Raw genomic sequence first — 18,325 nt, 5'->3', positions numbered from 1 at the left:
CCTCAAGCCTGCTCTGGACTGGAGGGAGCGCCCTTTCTCTTCGGGGGGTGAGGGAGGGACAGGGGGAGCAGTTCATCCTCAAACCCCCTCTTGTAGTTGATAACCGCGGAGGGGTGGGTAGGGGTGCACCAGCAGGGGGGGGTCAGTTAACCCCAACTCTGCGTTTTGTTCCAGAAGACAGGAAGTTGTTTGTGGGGATGCTGAGCAAGCAGCAGAGTGAGGAGGATGTGTACCGCCTCTTCCAGCCCTACGGAGTCATCGAGGAGTGCACCGTGCTCAGGGGCCCTGACGGAAACAGCAAAGGTGAGGCTTTCAGTTCCCTTCGTGTGAACAGAACTCCAGCTCACAGCAAGACTGTGTCAACACACACACCCGCCCACACTGACACACTCGCTCCCACGCTGACACACTCGCTCCCACGCTGACACACTCGCTCCCACGCTGACACACTCGCTCCCACGCTGACACACGCGCGCCCACGCTGACACACACGCGCCCACACTGACACACACACCGTGACAGAGTGATCGGATCTCCTCTCTGAATGCGTGCGGTGTGCTTGTTCCTCTGCTCATCTCCTGTGTTGTGTTTTGTTCCCAGGCTGTGCGTTTGTAAAGTACTCCACACATGCCGAGGCCCAGGCAGCGATCAGCGCTCTGCATGGGAGTCAGACCATGCCAGTGAGTTCAAATCATCAGCATGATAATAATGATACTGTGGGGGCTTAACAACTGGTGACAACACTGCATGTTGTACTGCTCTGACCAAACGCTCTGCATCACCTAGAAATTCATTTAACAACATGAACATCATTTAGAGCTCTTATTTCACATCATATAATCAAAGAAACTACAAAATGATGTTGCAAAAGTCTACCAGAGGCGGTCAGAGTCGTACAGTACGTCATCTCACATTTTTGTCTGTTTTTCGTGGAGTATATGTAAAGCTACAAAGAGGTGTGTAACTCAATGTGTTAATCTAACCTTGTTCAGCAGCTTTCATTTGACTTTATGAAGCAAAATTAGTTAATTTTATAGTGTGATGCAAAATATCCACACACGTTTTGAAACAGCACCACACACACGTGGCCCCACCTCTCAAGAACCATTTCAAGGCCAGCACAATTTCCCACACATCCCACGTTCCTGAGGTTCTCGCTCCTCCCAAACACAGGACGTAACCGAAGGAGAAAGGATTGCGTTTGGTGATCAGAATAGCCTTGGGTAGGTCCCCCGGGATGAGGTTCAGCTACTCCACCACTCAACCCCTGTGTCTATGTCCTCCAGCGTGCTAGGCTGTCCTACGCGTCACCAAGCCGGTGAACCCCGATAGGAAGTTGCACGACCCGAAACAGGACGTGACAGTTCGTGGATGGGTTCGTCACTCCAGTGTGTGTGTAGTCTCCTTCACTCATTGTGGTGGTTTGTGCTCGCTGTCACTCATTGTGTTTGTGGTGTGCTTGTCTATGGCACACACGCAGTGAGTAACACACACACACACAGAGGCAGTGAGTAACACACACACACACAGAGGCAGTGAGTACACACACACACACACACAGAGGCAGTGAGTAACACACACACACACAGAGCCCTGCACACTGCAGTGAGTAACACACACACACAGAGCCCTGCACACTGCAGTGAGTAACACACACACACAGAGCCCTGCACACTGCAGTGAGTAACACACACACACACAGAGCCCTGCACACTGCAGTGAGTAACACACACACACAGAGCACTGCACGCTGCAGTGAGTAACACACACACACAGAGCCCTGCACACTGCAGTGAGTACACACACACACAGAGCCCTGCACACTGCAGTGAGTAACACACACACACAGAGCCCTGCACACTGCAGTGAGTAACACACACACACACAGAGCCCTGCACACTGCAGTGAGTAACACACACACACAGAGCCCTGCACGCTGCAGTGAGTAACACACACACACAGAGCCCTGCACGCTGCAGTGAGTAACACACACACACAGAGCACACTGCATACTGCAGTGAGTAACACACACACACAGAGCCCTGCACACTGCAGTGAGTAACACACACATACACAGAGCCCTGCACACTGCAGTGAGTAACACACACACACACAGAGCCCTGCACACTGCAGTGAGTAACACACACACACAGAGCCCTGCACACTGCAGTGAGTAACACACACACACAGAGCCCTGCACACTGCAGTGAGTAACACACACACACACACATTGGCCGGTGAGAGGATAACTGTGAAGTGGGGGGACCACACTGCAGTGAGTAAACACACACACACACAGAGCCCTGCACGCTGCAGTGAGTAACACACACACACAGAGCCCTGCACACTGCAGTGAGTAACACACACACACACACACACACAGTAGGCAGTGAGTAACACATACACACACACAGTGTGCACTCGAGTACACACTGGCACACTGCAGTGAGTAAACACACACAGCCCTGCACTGTGTCGTTGTGATGTCGTAACGACTGGATCGTGAGTACCACCATGTGTGTCCTTAAGGGCGTGTGTAGATGACGACACGGCAGTGAGTAACACACACACACACACAGAGCCCTGCACACTGCAGTGAGTAACACACACACACAGAGCCCTGCACACTGCAGTGAGTAACACACACACACACAGAGCCTTGCACACTGCAGTGAGTAACACACACACACACAGAGCCCTGCACACTGCAGTGAGTAACACACACACACACAGAGCCCTGCACACTGCAGTGAGTAACACACACACACAGAGCCCTGCACACTGCAGTGAGTAACACACACACACACACACAGAGCCCTGCACACTGCAGTGAGTAACACACACACACACAGAGCCCTGCACACTGCAGTGAGTAACACACACACACAGAGCCCTGCACACTGCAGTGAGTAACACACACACACACAGAGCCCTGCACACTGCAGTGAGTAACACACACACACACAGAGCCCTGCACACTGCAGTGAGTAACACACACACACACAGAGGCAGTGAGTAACACACACACACACACAGAGCCCTGCACACTGCAGTGAGTAACACACACACACAGAGCCCTGCACACTGCAGTGAGTAACACACACACACACAGAGGCACAGTGAGTAACACACACACACACACAGAGCCCTGCACACTGCAGTGAGTAACACACACACACAGAGCCCTGCACACTGCAGTGAGTAACACACACACACACAGAGCCCTGCACACTGCAGTGAGTAACACACACACACACAGAGCCCTGCACACTGCAGTGAGTAACACACACACACACAGAGCCCTGCACGCTGCAGTGAGTAACACACACACACAGAGCCCTGCACGCTGCAGTGAGTAACACACACACACAGAGCCCTGCACGCTGCAGTGAGTAACACACACACACAGAGCCCTGCACGCTGCAGTGAGTAACACACACACACAGAGCCCTGCACGCTGCAGTGAGTAACACACACACACAGAGCCCTGCACGCTGCAGTGAGTAACACACACACACAGAGCCCTGCACACTGCAGTGAGTACACACACACACACAGAGCCCTGCACACTGCAGTGAGTAACACACACACACAGAGCCCTGCACACTGCAGTGAGTAACACACACACACACAGAGCCCTGCACACTGCAGTGAGTAACACACACACACACAGAGCCTTGCACACTGCAGTGAGTAACACACACACACAGAGCCCTGCACACTGCAGTGAGTAACACACACACACACAGAGGCAGTGAGTGAGAAACACACACACACAGAGCCCTGCACACTGCAGTGAGTAACACACACACACACACAGAGCCCTGCACACTGCAGTGAGTCCAGTGTTTATTACATCTCCTGTCAGACCGCCTCGGAGCCTCTTCACTAAACCTCAGTGATGCCGCTGCACAGAGCTGCCCTCCTTCTCAGCCAGAGAAGGCTCTGTAACTTAACCCTGGTTCCCTGAAATAGAAATGTAACCATTACCTCATAGGTATTAATCCTTTGATTCCCAGGTTAGAAACACTGGGAAATCGTTACTCTGTGCTCTCAACACAATCCCAGCCTCCACTGGGATTCATGAAATGCAGCCCGTCCCAGTGAGTGTGGCAGGGATGCAAATTCATCCAGGACTCGCTGCTGAAGATCTGCAGGGAGGGATCGAGAGCAATTCATCCAGGACTCGCTGCTGAAGATCTGCAGGGAGGGATCGAGAGCAATTCATCCAGGACTCGCTGCTGAAGATCTGCAGGGAGGGATCGAGAGCAATTCATCCAGGACTCGCTGCTGAAGATCTGCAGGGAGGGATCGAGGGCAATTCATCCAGGACTCGCTGCTGAAGATCTGCAGGGAGGGATCGAGAGCAATTCATCCAGGACTCGCTGCTGAAGATCTGCAGGGAGGGATCGAGAGCAATTCATCCAGGACTCGCTGCTGAAGATCTGCAGGGAGGGATCGAGAGCAGCTTCACTTTATTTACCTCCCTTTTCAAACCTGCTGCTCCCCTCAGAGTTTCTGGGCCGGTTAGGAAAGCAGGCATTGCATTGTTTTATTTTATATTCAAGAACAAACGACCCTTCATCTCCCAGTCAAACAGCAGAGCGCATTGTGTGACTTGTTGATGTGAATGGCTTTCTTGGGTATTTGAGAAACTGTCAGCCTGCTCTGTATGAAACTGCTCTACAGTATTTTTAGCATCTCTTTCGCAGAGTCACAGATTGCGATCGTGACAAAAGACGAAAAGCACAGTGCGATGTGCCTGCTGTCTTCTAGCTGATAGTAAATTGCACTGGGAGGGCGTGGGCTGCTTCACAATCATCTCTGTGCAACACTGCCCTCTGCTGGGCCTAGCTGGGAACGAATCCTCTGGTTGTGCTTTTTTTTTTTTTTTTTTTTTTTTGTAAATCCAAATCTGATGCTACCCAATCAGAAAGCAGCTGCATTTAAAACATCACTTAATGACTAATCAAAATGAAGCCTAGTATTAGTTGCTTATTCCCTTTATCAGAAGAAATGTGTGAAACAAGCCCCAAATGTGCATTTGTTTTTGTAGATAAATGCACTGGTGCCATGACAAGGTGCAGCTTTCAAACTTTAGGGACTACTGCTAATGGTACAGTGCTATACTAATGGTAGAGTGCTATGGTATTGGAATCATGCTATGATAATGGTACAGCACTATGATAATCTGACAGTGTTGTGCTAATGGTACCTGCTTTTAAACACCGGGTCTCCCACTGAAATGCAATGGAGGGAACAGCCGAGCCCAGTGACTCGTCAGAAATGCTAATGAGGGTTCTGGCAGCCCGTGCCTCTCCGGCTCTCGTCTCCTCATCATGAGTTTATTAAAATGAACTTGGTTACAGTTCTCATGGCTGCTCCGGGGGGTTAGAGAGAGAGAAAGGCCCCTCTCCTCCTTTCCCCCCTCTCCCCCTCTCCCCCTCTCTCTCTCACTTAAAGCCCCATTCATCTTTTCTGGCACGCAGTGGATGCTCCTCATTTGTCACGTTGATGAAATTATGCAAATGACAGAAAAGGAGTTAATAGATGCTGCGACAAAGCATGTGGCTAATGGATGAGGTGGCAGAAGCTCGCGTTTTGGGACGGGACAGAGCCGTTGAGGGGGATCATGGTCTTCCCAGCGCAGGACACCATGTGAGCGAGGCTGGCTCATTGGGGCGCTTGCTCGCTCGAATGGTTTTTTTGTATATGTGTTTAAACACAGGGAGAGGCCTGTTAATAAAGCAGAGGGTGTTGGAGGCACTGAGCTCATCACAGGGAATGGACAGGATGCTAATTGGGGCTTTTTACTGTTACGTTACCCCTGCTCTTGCCCTCTTGCACTGGTTTCCAGTGAAGTACTTAAAAAGTAAAAAGTTATTTTTTGATTAAATGTAATAAATGCAATTTCTTTCTTTCCCATTTGTTTTTGGATGTTTTTTGATATTTTATTGTACATTATTGTATATTTGATTGTTGTACAGTATATTTATTGTGATGTGAAACACTTTGGGGTGCCTTGGCATGAAAGGTGCTATAAAAAATAAATTTAATTGATTAGAATTGATTGTGCTCTCCCTCTTTCTCTCTCCCTCTCCCTCCTGTCTCTCTCTCTCCCTCCTGTCTCCCTCTACCCCCTCTTCTCTCTCTCTCTCTCTCTCCCCCCTCTCTCATCTCAGTTGATGCAGCAGCAGGCTGCTCTCATGGCTGCCTCTCATGGGGGGTACCTGGCCCCCAGCGTTGCGTTCCCAGCCGCTCAGATCCACCAGATGGGGGCCCTGACCCTGAACGGGCTGCCGGCCGCGCCCATGACGCCAGTGTCGGGTGAGTGTCACGGGATGCTTGGTGAGCAATGGCTTTCACTCAACTCTTACCCGCAGTTGGGAGCACGGCGCCGGGCAACTTCTGAAGATGAAGAGTTTGAACAACCTGTAGCTGAGCAAACAAAGCACAGCCAGGCCTGCAGAGCCGAGCCTTGCAGCCCCAAACCCCTTATAAAAGTGTCCTGAGTAAAATCGCAGCAAAGTGTGATAAAATACAGCAACAGCATGGGCACGCATAGGCAAGCACTGTAAAGCACAGAGAAGCACGGCACTGTAAAGCACAGAGAAGCACGGCACTGTAAAGCACAGAGAAGCACGGTAGGCTGTGGTAAATGCATAGTGTATCCAAGGCTTAATTACTGAGATTTAGATTTTCTCTCTTCCATCACGAGAACATGAGCTGAAATCTAGCATTGGATTCTTCATGGTCAAACCCTAAGGAAATAAAATTCAGAAGTCCTTGCTCAAGTGACCTCAGGACTCGCCCGGTGCCTTTGTAAAGAGTGCAAGTGTTCATGAGGTCTGATTCCGGTCCAGTGTAGCGAGTGCAGATCATTCAAAGGTAACGCCTCCACAGAGTGAAGCATCTCGCTTAGGAATCGCCCCTTCATGATGCATTGCGCCCTCCCCCGGGTGCAGAATCTGGCTCGACCTTTTCCAAAATGCTGCTGTTTCGATCAGCCTGATGGACTTTTTATATGTGTGCTTTTTATATGTGTCTGTCTCGAGTCTTGCTTGAAGGAAGTTTGCGTGTTTTTATTTTCTGTCACATGTGAAGTGTTTCAATAGAGACGGGAGCCAGCGCTGTGCCCGATGCTCCAGCTGATTAGAGCCCCGTCCTCAAATAACATTTATCAGATGCTGTCGGGCTCCGTGCGGGTCTCAATGAACAGCACTGCCCCCTTCGGAGGCCCAGGGTGGAAGGGCAGGGCTCTGCTAGAGAAGCGCTGGTATAGCAGAGCACCACTGAACCCGTCTCACTGCAGCCAAAAAAAAAAAAGCAATTGTGAAAGGCAAACAATGCATGGTTTAGGACGGGGAGCGAGCCACACCAGGGCCCAGCACTGAATGTAGCTCTGGGGTCCAGGGTCAGTGTGAGAGTGCGGGGGAGCTGATCCCAGAAATCCCTCATTTCCCGTTGGCAGGTGCTGCTGGAGGAGCATGTGGCTGCCTGCACGCAGGGGACCACTTTCTTTCAGTGTTTCTACATGTTTTTATTGAAGGTATTTGTAAGGATGGTGTCTCAGCATTGTGTTTAACCCCTCGTGTACCAGAGCTACAGCGTTCTGTTGTATAGTGTTGTGTTGTGTTGTACAGTGTTGTGTTGTGCAGTACAGTCCTGTGCCGTGTTTCCCCAGGTCTCAGCTCTCCCCCCTCCATCGCCCCCTCAGCAGTTCCCAGCATCGTGACCCCCCTCGTGAATGGCTTCACCGGGCTCCATCACCAGGCCAACGGGCACCCTGCCGTGGAGGCTGTCTACACCAACGGCTTGCCAGCATACTCAGGTACGCTCCGCCAGCAGTGATCTCTCAGGGAAACCACCGCCAGCTCACCCTGTGACTGTTCTCTCTGCTGCACTAACCCTGGTTCCTGCTTGTCTCCCCTGCAGCTCAAAGCCCTAGTGCAGCAGACACCCTCCAGCAAGCTTTCACAGGGGTGCAGCAGTACACAGGTGATCCACTCTCTGCGCATGTGCGTGTGCAATGCATGTGCGTGTGTAATCTCGCCTTGTTAAAGTCTGTCTGGAAGTGGATCTCACAGGGCAGACAGGCACAGAACTGGTTAAATTCCTCTCTGAGCAGCAGTAGTCTAGTGAGAGCAGGAACCTGTAATGAAATTAAAAGCGCTTTGACCTGCGTCAGGTTTAGCAGTGAGCTAGCTTAGTGTGCAGACCACTGCCATCGTTCTGTTAGTCTGAAGAAGGTAGAGAGCAGCCTGGGCACAGGGTGCATGCTTGCCTTGGTCTGCATGCCCACAGTGATCAGTGTGTTTCTGTGTCTCTCTCCTGCCAGCGATCTACCCAGCGGCCACCCTGACCCCCATTGGACAGCCCATCCCCCAGCCCCCCCCTCTCATCCAGCAGCAGAGAGAAGGTGAGTCTCAGGGGGTCCCAGGGTTTCACCAGCACATTGCACCACCTGGTTGTATTTCAAATTTAGAAATGAAAGCAAGGCTATTATTAGCGACTGTTAGATAATAATGAAATCAGACCTGACCAATTAAAAAGGGGAATTGGTTTCTGCAGGGAACCGTTGTTGATGGCGGCTTGGTCCTTTGTACTATAGTAATATAAAATGCTTTCTTAACAGAGTGCTGAAGGAGCCAGTGCAGCGATGCAAATGCATTTCGTGATGGGTATTGCAATCTGGCTAGGGATGTTAATGGTTCAGATGCTTATTGCAAAGTCAACAATACGCAGGTGAGATCCAGAGCAGCCAGCACCGCCCCACAGTGTCAGTCTGGGCTCCCCTGCCTGTGACCCCGGGGTGTCAGTCTGGGCTCCCCTGCCTGTGTCTCTAGGGTGTCAGTCTGGGCTCCCCTGCCTGTGTCTCTGGGGTGTCAGTCTGGGCTCCCCTGCAGGGTTGGCTGCCCTGTGTGTCTCTTCATGCCAGTGTCTCTCCTCAGGGCCCGAGGGCTGTAACCTCTTCATATACCACCTGCCCCAGGAGTTCGGAGACAACGAGCTGATGCAGATGTTCCTGCCCTTCGGGGCGGTCATCTCCTCCAAGGTGTTCATGGACCGAGCCACCAATCAGAGCAAGTGCTTCGGTAGGTGACCCACCGCAGAAACCAAACAAAAAACAAGCGCTCGTCTTTTCAGGGGTGCTCCAGCTTTGAGAACCATCTGAGGCACATGTTGGTCCTGGGAGGGTGTCAGTAACGCACAGCAGTTACACAGCAGGGTGTCAGTAACGCACAGCAGGGTACAGTAACGCACAGTAGTTACACAGCAGGGTGTCAGTAACGCACAGCAGGGTACAGTAACGCACAGCAGTTACACAGCAGGGTGTCAGTAACGCACAGCAGGGTACAGTAACGCACAGCAGTTACACAGCAGGGTGTCAGTAACGCACAGCAGGGTACAGTAACGCACAGCAGTTACACAGCAGGGTGTCAGTAACGCACAGCAGGGTACAGTAACGCACAGCAGTTACACAGCAGGGTGTCAGTAACGCACAGCAGGGTACAGTAACGCACAGCAGTTACACAGCAGGGTGTCAGTAACGCACAGCAGGGTACAGTAACGCACAGCAGTTACACAGCAGGGTGTCAGTAACGCACAGCAGGGTACAGTAACGCACAGCAGTTACACAGCAGGGTGTCAGTAACGCACAGCAGGGTACAGTAACGCACAGCAGTTACACAGCAGGGTGTCAGTAACGCACAGCAGGGTACAGTAACGCACAGCAGTTACACAGCAGGGTGTCAGTAACGCACAGCAGGGTACAGTAACGCACAGCAGTTACACAGCAGGGTGTCAGTAACGCACAGCAGGGTACAGTAACGCACAGCAGTTACACAGCAGGGTGTCAGTAACGCACAGCAGGGTATAGTAATGCACAGCAGTTACACAGCAGGGTGTCAGTAACGCACAGCAGGGTACAGTAACGCACAGCAGTTACACAGCAGGGTGTCAGTAACGCACAGCAGGGTACAGTAACGCACAGCAGTTACACAGCAGGGTGTCAGTAACGCACAGCAGGGTACAGTAACGCACAGCAGTTACACAGCAGGGTGTCAGTAACGCACAGCAGGGTACAGTAACGCACAGCAGTTACACAGCAGGGTGTCAGTAACGCACAGCAGGGTACAGTAACGCACAGCAGTTACACAGCAGGGTGTCAGTAACGCACAGCAGGGTACAGTAACGCACAGCAGTTACACAGCAGGGTGTCAGTAACGCACAGCAGGGTACAGTAACGCACAGCAGTTACACAGCAGGGTGTCAGTAACGCACAGCAGGGTACAGTAACGCACAGCAGTTACACAGCAGGGTGTCAGTAACGCACAGCAGGGTACAGTAACGCACAGCAGTTACACAGCAGGGTGTCAGTAACGCACAGCAGGGTACAGTAACGCACAGCAGTTACACAGCAGGGTGTCAGTAACGCACAGCAGGGTACAGTAACGCACAGCAGTTACACAGCAGGGTGTCAGTAACGCACAGCAGGGTACAGTAACGCACAGCAGTTACACAGCAGCTTCATTCCTTATTTCTCATTAAACGCCTGTGCTGTGAAAGCAGTGCCCTCGCTTTATCATTGTAGATCATCCAAACTCTCATGCTCAGCTTTCATAACTGAGCACACAGAGCTGAGACTGCAGCAGCCCAGCCCAGATCCAGCCACCTCCACTGCTCCAGACTTACAATGGGGAAATAAACAAACAGCTGAAAGAAAACAAAGGCAGAGTAAAGAGGAGGAAAGCAGACCATCATTATGGGGGCGCGGTTGTGTTTTTGGTTCATGGGACGGTGTGCGTGTGATTGATTGCCGCTCTCTCACTCTCTCGGGGGGGGCTGTTTGCAGTATTGACTGATACACGATGCATTTACACCTGTGTGTCGGAAACCCTTTGGGGCAATTAGTGTCCCCCCCTCCCTCTCCCATCTCTCCCCTCTCCTGCGCTGGAATGGGGCTCCACAGCAGATGTCTGGGCGAGGTGTTGGGGGACGCGGAGGGGCTCCTTCTGCTCATTATGAATGCATCAAACAGCCACAGCGGCTGCCGTGTCTGGTCATTGACTTTCAAGCTTTTCTTCTTGATGGGAACAGCTCTGCTGTGTGTGCTCTGTGTGAGAGTGTGTGTGTGTGTGTGTGTGCGCTCTGTGTGAGAGTGTGTGTCAGTGTGTCTGTGTGAGAGTGTGTGTGTGTGTGTGCTCTGTGTGAGAGAGTGTGTCTGTGTGAGAGTGAGAGTGTGTGTGTGTCAGTGTGTCTGTGTGAGAGTGAGAGTGTGTGTTTGTGTGTTTCAGTGTGTGTGTTTCAGTGTCTGAGGGGAGACATTCGCTCCCAGATTAGCAGGACAGGCTGCTCTTAAAGGGGTGCACTAGAAGTATTGGGACACATCCTGGGTTGGATTCACACGGTCCAAACACACCCGAAACCAGTCGCATCACCAGTAGCATCAACTCGGACTCTTGATTCAGGAGCCAGTTGTATTTGTGTTGTTTTGAAAAGGTGCATTCAGTTCCTGTGTTTTCTTCGTTAACCCATCGTTGTAGCTCAGCTGGTGTGTGATGCGAGTCAGCAGCTGACAGGGGCAGACAGGCAGAGCCCGCTGTGTTCCCATGTTACTGCAGCGTGCAGTCGGGGTGTCCCTCCCTCCCTCTCTAACCCACTCCCTGGTTCCTGTTCCCAGGGTTTGTGAGCTTCGACAACCCGGCCAGCGCTCAGGCTGCCATCCAGGCCATGAATGGATTCCAGATTGGCATGAAGAGGTTGAAAGTCCAGTTGAAACGGCCGAAGGATGCCAGCCGCCCGTACTGACAGAGGCCGAGAGCCAGCACTCCCTGTGCCAGCGCAGGTACGCCAGGGGACTGTGTGGCAGGCAGAGACACCCGCTTAGTTACACCTGGGTCTGCACACCTGTGTGTGTGTGTGTGTGTGTGTGTGTGACAATAATGAAACAAACCTTGCTTTGCACTCCTTAAAGGGAGCCGGCTGCTGCTCTAGTCCTGCCTCGGCAAACATCAACCCTTCATTGTTACAGAAACAAACAAACAGTCTGCAGCAGCAGCAGGCTTGCTGACCTGGTTTCAGTCTTTAATGTGAGATTTTCATTTTCTCTTTTGCTAGGCCATAAGAAAAGAGGAGACATCTTGGAGGAGTTTTACTTTTTTCTTTTATAAAAAAAAAAACTAAAGCAGCTTCTTGGAGACGTATCGGTGTTAATTTAAGAAGCTGTTCCGGAGCAAAGCGAGAAGATGCGCCGATCCTCGACAGCGGAGAGCGAACACAAAGGAACAAACAAGCAAAACTCAGATCGGAAACGTTACTGCAGCGCTGTCTTCTTATCAAGACTGGAATTTTTAAATTAAGCAAAAAAACAAACAAAAAAAAAAAACTCTCCCCCCCTCCCTCTCTCTCTGTCTCTCTCTGTCTCGTCTCTGTCTCCTCTCTCTCTCTCCCCCTTCCTGTCTCTATCTCTCTATCTTTCTATATATGAACAGCAGAGAGCTTGAGATTTTTTGGTTTTACTTTACTGGACAAATGAGGGTTAAAACTTGAAGATTGCAGGAAAACAAGAGAGCGATGTGGGATAAAAACGAAAGGAATCGCTTCTCCTGCAGGAGGACTGGCTGTCTGTCCCTCTGTCTGTCCCTCTCTCTTCTTGACAAGCTGAGGGGTTGCTGAGGTTCACAAGCTCTCCTTCTTTAAGGACCAAAGGACCAAACATTTGTATTGTTCTAAACTGTAATGTATAATAATATTGAGGAGGATTCGAATAATAGTTCAGGGTTTGGGGTGGAAAGAGGTTGGCTGTCTTTCTTTTATTCTTATTGAGTTTCAGGATCAAACTAATTGCTAATGCTATAATAGAAGAGTATTTAGTGGAGTAGAATACTTTGAGTAGATATTGATCAGGGCATGCTCAGAACTGCAGTAACAGTGAATCTTCAGTCATGGGAAATTTGTATAAAAGTCTGAAGAGGTCGCTTTGTCTGGGACACGTCTTTTAGTTTTTAAAAGCACAGAATGAAACTCGGCAATAGCAACCCCTGCAGGTTTACAGTGCGCCCCTGCTCTAGATCATACACACACACACACACACACTCTCTCTCTGCGTGTCCTCGTACACCCAATAGATCACTAGCTAATTTGTGGAATCGGTGATTAAAAATGCACAGCTTTCAGCCAAGGTTATAACCCTATTAACATTGCTTCAGCACACTCCTCAGCCCCCACGTCGGTTTAACCCTGCGTTGGGATGGTCATTGTCATACACGCTCGCTCACTTTTTTTTTTTTTTTTTAATGCCCTTTCTTTATGCATTCCAGGTCCTGATAAGGAAACCAGCAGTGTGATTTATTTAACCCCACCCATTTAAACAGATGCGGAGACTGAGATCCAGTGGGATTTTACATAGCACGCAGTGCCACCACGTGGACAAGCAAAGGTTAGGACAGACATTCAACTCAAATCCCAGACACTGAAAACGGGAAGCAAAGTAAATAAGTGTTGCATTGCTGCAAATCCAGTGTAGCGCTCAGGTGTGCAGTTTCGATACCGCGTGTGTTAGGAATACAAACGCAGCATCGTTAACCAAGGCCCAGTCCTGCGAATATGACAGTAGACACTGCTGGAAAAGTGCCTCCCGGGTCCATAGACACACAGCAATAAAAAGAGTCAATGTCTTTAACTGGGGACTAAAGAACCCAAATTACACAGACAGCTCTCGCCACAGAAGTGCCACCCGCTTCTTGCAAGGACATTGCACAGCAGCTCAGTGCTGACCGAGCTGCTGGAGGACCTGCTGTAGCCTTGTTCTGAAGACACAGGATCACGCAGCTTGCTCTGGGAAAGTGCACAGAGCTGTTTGCTTCAGTACAAACTGAAGGTCACGGGTTCTTTTATTTAGCAGTTTAGCACACAGATTTGTCCCCGTCAAAACAAGCCAGTCTCAAAAACCAGCACACACACTACAGTCCATTCGCTATTGCTAGACTGTTCCACCGCACGCCACGCACATGCACACACACAGACACGCACTCAACAACACTCGAATGACGTTGTTATGGGCAAAACACTGGACTGTACGAATGCCTTTTAAGAAGTTCATTTTTTTCTAATTGAAGTGTCTAATGAGTTTATTGATTGATGAAGCTGAAGACGTGTTTCTGATGAAGCCTGACGCCTCGCATTAGTGCCATATCACAACTAGATCCATCCGCATTTATTTCAATTGTTTTTAACTGAGCCAGGAATGAGAGACCTCCAATATTCGCCCTTATAAAAGTTTCAAAATGTAATAAAGCACAGTGAAAGCATTGTAAAGCACAGAGAGGTCTAGTAAAGCATAGGGAAGCCTTGTAAAGCACAGAGAGGGGGTGGTAAAGCATAGAGAAGCATCATAAAGCACAAAGAGGTCTGGTAAAGCACAGGGAAGCATTGTAAAGCACAGAGAGGTCTTGTAAAGCATAGGGAAGCATGGTAAAGCATATTAATAAACATGGCAAACCAGGGTAAACTTTGGTCAATGCAGAGCATAACCATGGGAAAAGCGTGGGGGGGGGGGGGGATACAGCAGACTGACCAGGTACACTTTCACAAGGGCTAGCACAGGGTGTTGGGGGCTGTTGTGGTTTCAATGATCACAAGCCTGTCGATACTATTAATATTGCCTACAGAAACCCAGGTCTGACACTTAAACATCTGCCCACGTGGGGCAGGACCACAGATCAGCACCCCAAACTGGTTCCAGGACAGCCGTCGCTCAGACACCAGCACTGTCATGATTAGTCGGTACTGTCCTTAAATTCTAGCCAGTTGATTAATGCTAAGAGAGCCTTGTGAAATTCACACATGAACCAGGGCATTCAGGAGATACATGTTCTCCAGTTATTATAGTCCAGCGTACCATGACCAGTTCAAGATACTTTGTTTTTTGGTTGCTATGACTACACTACCTCCATCCATGATCATTCATTTTCTGAGCATGCTCAATGGGGGGGGGGGGGTGTGTTATTATACTGTGAAGAGGAGGATTCTTAACTGGTTTGAACGCTAAAAAAAAAAAAAAAAAGCTTACTATAGATATCAAATCTGTATATTTCGGGAAAAATATCAGCACAGAACTTTTTTGGGGAACTTATTAATCATGTTAGATTTCTGGTTTCTCAGCACAAGAGGCGGCATTATTAATATTATTATTGTTATTATTATTATTATTATTAATATATATGTTTAATATATTTGCTTGTTGCACCTGAAATGTGAACCAGTTTCAGTGTTAGGACAGATGTTGCAGCACAGGATGCGACCGTGTCAGGTTTTAAAAAAAATTAAAAGCAGCGCCACCTAGCTGCTGGTTGACTACATTGCAGCAAACAAACGAGAAGCAATGATGTTGTTTTTAGGAATAAAAAAAAAGGATTTGTTGTTATACATTGAGAAACCAAACATGTTTTTATTTTGTGTTTAATTTAAACTTGCTGCTTTAACTTATTCATTTTTGATGTACTTATTTATATATCATTTATTTAATTTGTCATAAAGAGTATGTATTTAAAAAAAAAAAAAACAATAATGTTCATTTTTTTCCTTTTCTTTTTTCATTTATTTATTTATTTATTTTTTTTTTTACATTTTACAATAAAAATTCAAACCGGATGTTTAGTTCTTTCCAAGTACATACACCCACATCTAAAAAGCTCAGTAGCCAGAGCACAGGCTGCAGACTCCAGTTCCACTCCAGCACGGGACCAGAGGCAGAGCACAGGCTGCAGACTCCAGTTCCACTCCAGCACGGGACCAGAGGCAGAGCACAGGCTGCAGACTCCAGTTCCACTCCAGCACGGGACCAGAGGCAGAGCACAGGCTGCAGACTCCAGTTCCACTCCAGCTCAGTATCCAGAGGCAGAGCACAGGCTGCAGACTCCAGTTCCACCCCAGCACGGGACCAGAGGCAGAGCACAGGCTGCAGACTCCAGTTCCACCCCAGCACGGGACCAGAGGCAGAGCACAGGCTGCAGACTCCAGTTCCACTCCAGCTCAGTATCCAGAGGCAGAGCACAGGCTGCAGACTCCAGTTCCACTCCAGCTCAGTATCCAGAGGCAGAGCACAGGCTGCAGACTCCAGTTCCACTCCAGCACGGGACCAGAGGCAGAGCACAGGCTGCAGACTCCAGTTCCACTCCAGCACGGGACCAGAGGCAGAGCACAGGCTGCAGACTCCAGTTCCACTCCAGCACAGTATCCAGAGGCAGAGCACAGGCTGCAGACTCCAGTTCCACCCCAGCACGGGACCAGAGGCAGAGCACAGGCTGCAGACTCCAGTTCCACTCCAGCACGGGACCAGAGGCAGAGCACAGGCTGCAGACTCCAGTTCCACTCCAGCACAGTATCCAGAGGCAGAGCACAGGCTGCAGACTCCAGTTCCACTCCAGCACAGTATCCAGAGGCAGAGCACAGGCTGCAGACTCCAGTTCCACTCCAGCACAGTATCCAGAGGCAGAGCACAGGCTGCAGACTCCAGTTCCATTCCAGCACAGTATCCAGAGGCAGAGCACAGGCTGCAGACTCCAGTTCCACTCCAGCACAGGGACCAGAGGCAGAGCACAGGCTGCAGACTCCAGTTCCACCCCAGCACGGGACCAGAGGCAGAGCACAGGCTGCAGACTCCAGTTCCACCCCAGCACAGGACCAGAGGCAGAGCACAGGCTGCAGACTCCAGTTCCACCCCAGCACGGGACCAGAGGCAGAGCACAGGCTGCAGACTCCAGTTCCACTCCAGCACAGGACCAGAGGCAGAGCACAGGCTGCAGACTCCAGTTCCACCCCAGCACAGGACCAGAGGCAGAGCACAGGCTGCAGACTCCAGTTCCACTCCAGCACAGTATCCAGAGGCAGAGCACAGGCTGCAGACTCCAGTTCCACCCCAGCACGGGACCAGAGGCAGAGCACAGGCTGCAGACTCCAGTTCCACTCCAGCACAGTATCCAGAGGCAGAGCACAGGCTGCAGACTCCAGTTCCACTCCAGCTCAGTATCCAGAGGCAGAGCACAGGCTGCAGACTCCAGTTCCACCCCAGCACAGGACCAGAGGCAGAGCACAGGCTGCAGACTCCAGTTCCACTCCAGCACAGGACCAGAGGCAGAGCACAGGCTGCAGACTCCAGTTCCACTCCAGCTCAGTATCCAGAGGCAGAGCACAGGCTGCAGACTCCAGTTCCACTCCAGCACAGTATCCAGAGGCAGAGCACAGGCTGCAGACTCCAGTTCCACCCCAGCACGGGACCAGAGGCAGAGCACAGGCTGCAGACTCCAGTTCCACTCCAGCACAGTATCCAGAGGCAGAGCACAGGCTGCAGACTCCAGTTCCACCCCAGCACGGGACCAGAGGCAGAGCACAGGCTGCAGACTCCAGTTCCACCCCAGCACGGGACCAGAGGCAGAGCACAGGCTGCAGACTCCAGTTCCACTCCAGCTCAGTATCCAGAGGCAGAGCACAGGCTGCAGACTCCAGTTCCACCCCAGCACTGGACCAGAGGCAGAGCACAGGCTGCAGACTCCAGTTCCACTCCAGCTCAGTATCCAGAGGCAGAGCACAGGCTGCAGACTCCAGTTCCACTCCAGCACAGTATCCAGAGACAGGGCACAGGCTGCAGACTCCAGTTCCACCCCAGCACAGGACCAGAGGCAGAGCACAGGCTGCAGACTCCAGTTCCACTCCAGCTCAGTATCCAGAGGCAGAGCACAGGCTGCAGACTCCAGTTCCACTCCAGCTCAGTATCCAGAGGCAGAGCACAGGCTGCAGACTCCAGTTCCACCCCAGCACAGTATCCAGAGGCAGAGCACAGGCTGCAGACTCCAGTTCCACCCCAGCACAGGACCAGAGGCAGAGCACAGGCTGCAGACTCCAGTTCCACCCCAGCACGGGACCAGAGGCAGAGCACAGGCTGCAGACTCCAGTTCCACTCCAGCACAGGACCAGAGGCAGAGCACAGGCTGCAGACTCCAGTTCCACCCCAGCACGGGACCAGAGGCAGAGCACAGGCTGCAGACTCCAGTTCCACTCCAGCACAGGACCAGAGGCAGAGCACAGGCTGCAGACTCCAGTTCCACCCCAGCACAGGACCAGAGGCAGAGCACAGGCTGCAGACTCCAGTTCCACTCCAGCACGGGACCAGAGGCAGAGCACAGGCTGCAGACTCCAGTTCCACTCCAGCTCAGTATCCAGAGGCAGAGCACAGGCTGCAGACTCCAGTTCCACCCCAGCACTGAGTGCAGTACGTGTAGGTCTGCAAACCTGAGTCTTGCCGGAGTGTGCTTTATTAAGCATA

The 18,325-nt window shown here is 51.0% G+C and overlaps 3 protein-coding genes across 8 annotated transcripts in view; all 3 read left to right on the top strand.

The window, feature by feature from the left end:
- LOC121301283 (CUGBP Elav-like family member 5) overlaps window positions 1-14,344 on the top strand; it is a 56,366-nt gene extending 42,022 nt beyond the window's left edge. For 4 of the 6 annotated variants that reach the window (XM_041230526.1, XM_041230524.1, XM_041230525.1 and 1 more), the window contains exons 7-13: window positions 6,183-6,327; window positions 7,685-7,831; window positions 7,936-7,998; window positions 8,339-8,419; window positions 8,952-9,095; window positions 11,684-11,848; window positions 12,121-14,344. In XM_041230526.1, coding sequence (XP_041086460.1) covers window positions 6,183-6,327; window positions 7,685-7,831; window positions 7,936-7,998; window positions 8,339-8,419; window positions 8,952-9,095; window positions 11,684-11,811 — 708 coding nt within the window. In that variant the 3' untranslated portion in view covers window positions 11,812-11,848; window positions 12,121-14,344. The remainder of the gene's footprint in view (window positions 1-6,182; window positions 6,328-7,684; window positions 7,832-7,935; window positions 7,999-8,338; window positions 8,420-8,951; window positions 9,096-11,683; window positions 11,849-12,120) is intronic. The other 2 variants (XM_041230528.1, XM_041230527.1) reach the window with 2 other exon arrangements.
- LOC121301280 (RNA polymerase II elongation factor ELL-like) overlaps window positions 1-18,325 on the top strand; it is a 794,007-nt gene that overhangs the window by 374,834 nt on the left and 400,848 nt on the right. The window lies entirely within an intron of this gene.
- LOC121301310 (CUGBP Elav-like family member 5) lies at window positions 79-816 on the top strand. Its single transcript, XM_041230580.1, has 2 exons — window positions 79-303; window positions 601-816. The coding sequence occupies exons 1-2, from the start codon at window positions 198-200 to the stop codon at window positions 726-728; spliced, it is 234 nt and encodes a 77-aa protein (XP_041086514.1). The 5' UTR covers window positions 79-197; the 3' UTR covers window positions 729-816.

The sequence above is a fragment of the Polyodon spathula genome, chromosome 27 (assembly GCF_017654505.1).
Source record: "Polyodon spathula isolate WHYD16114869_AA chromosome 27, ASM1765450v1, whole genome shotgun sequence".
NCBI lineage: Eukaryota > Metazoa > Chordata > Actinopteri > Acipenseriformes > Polyodontidae > Polyodon > Polyodon spathula.
Note: the sequence above shows the minus strand (reverse complement) of the source record. Positions and strands in the feature narration are given on the sequence as shown.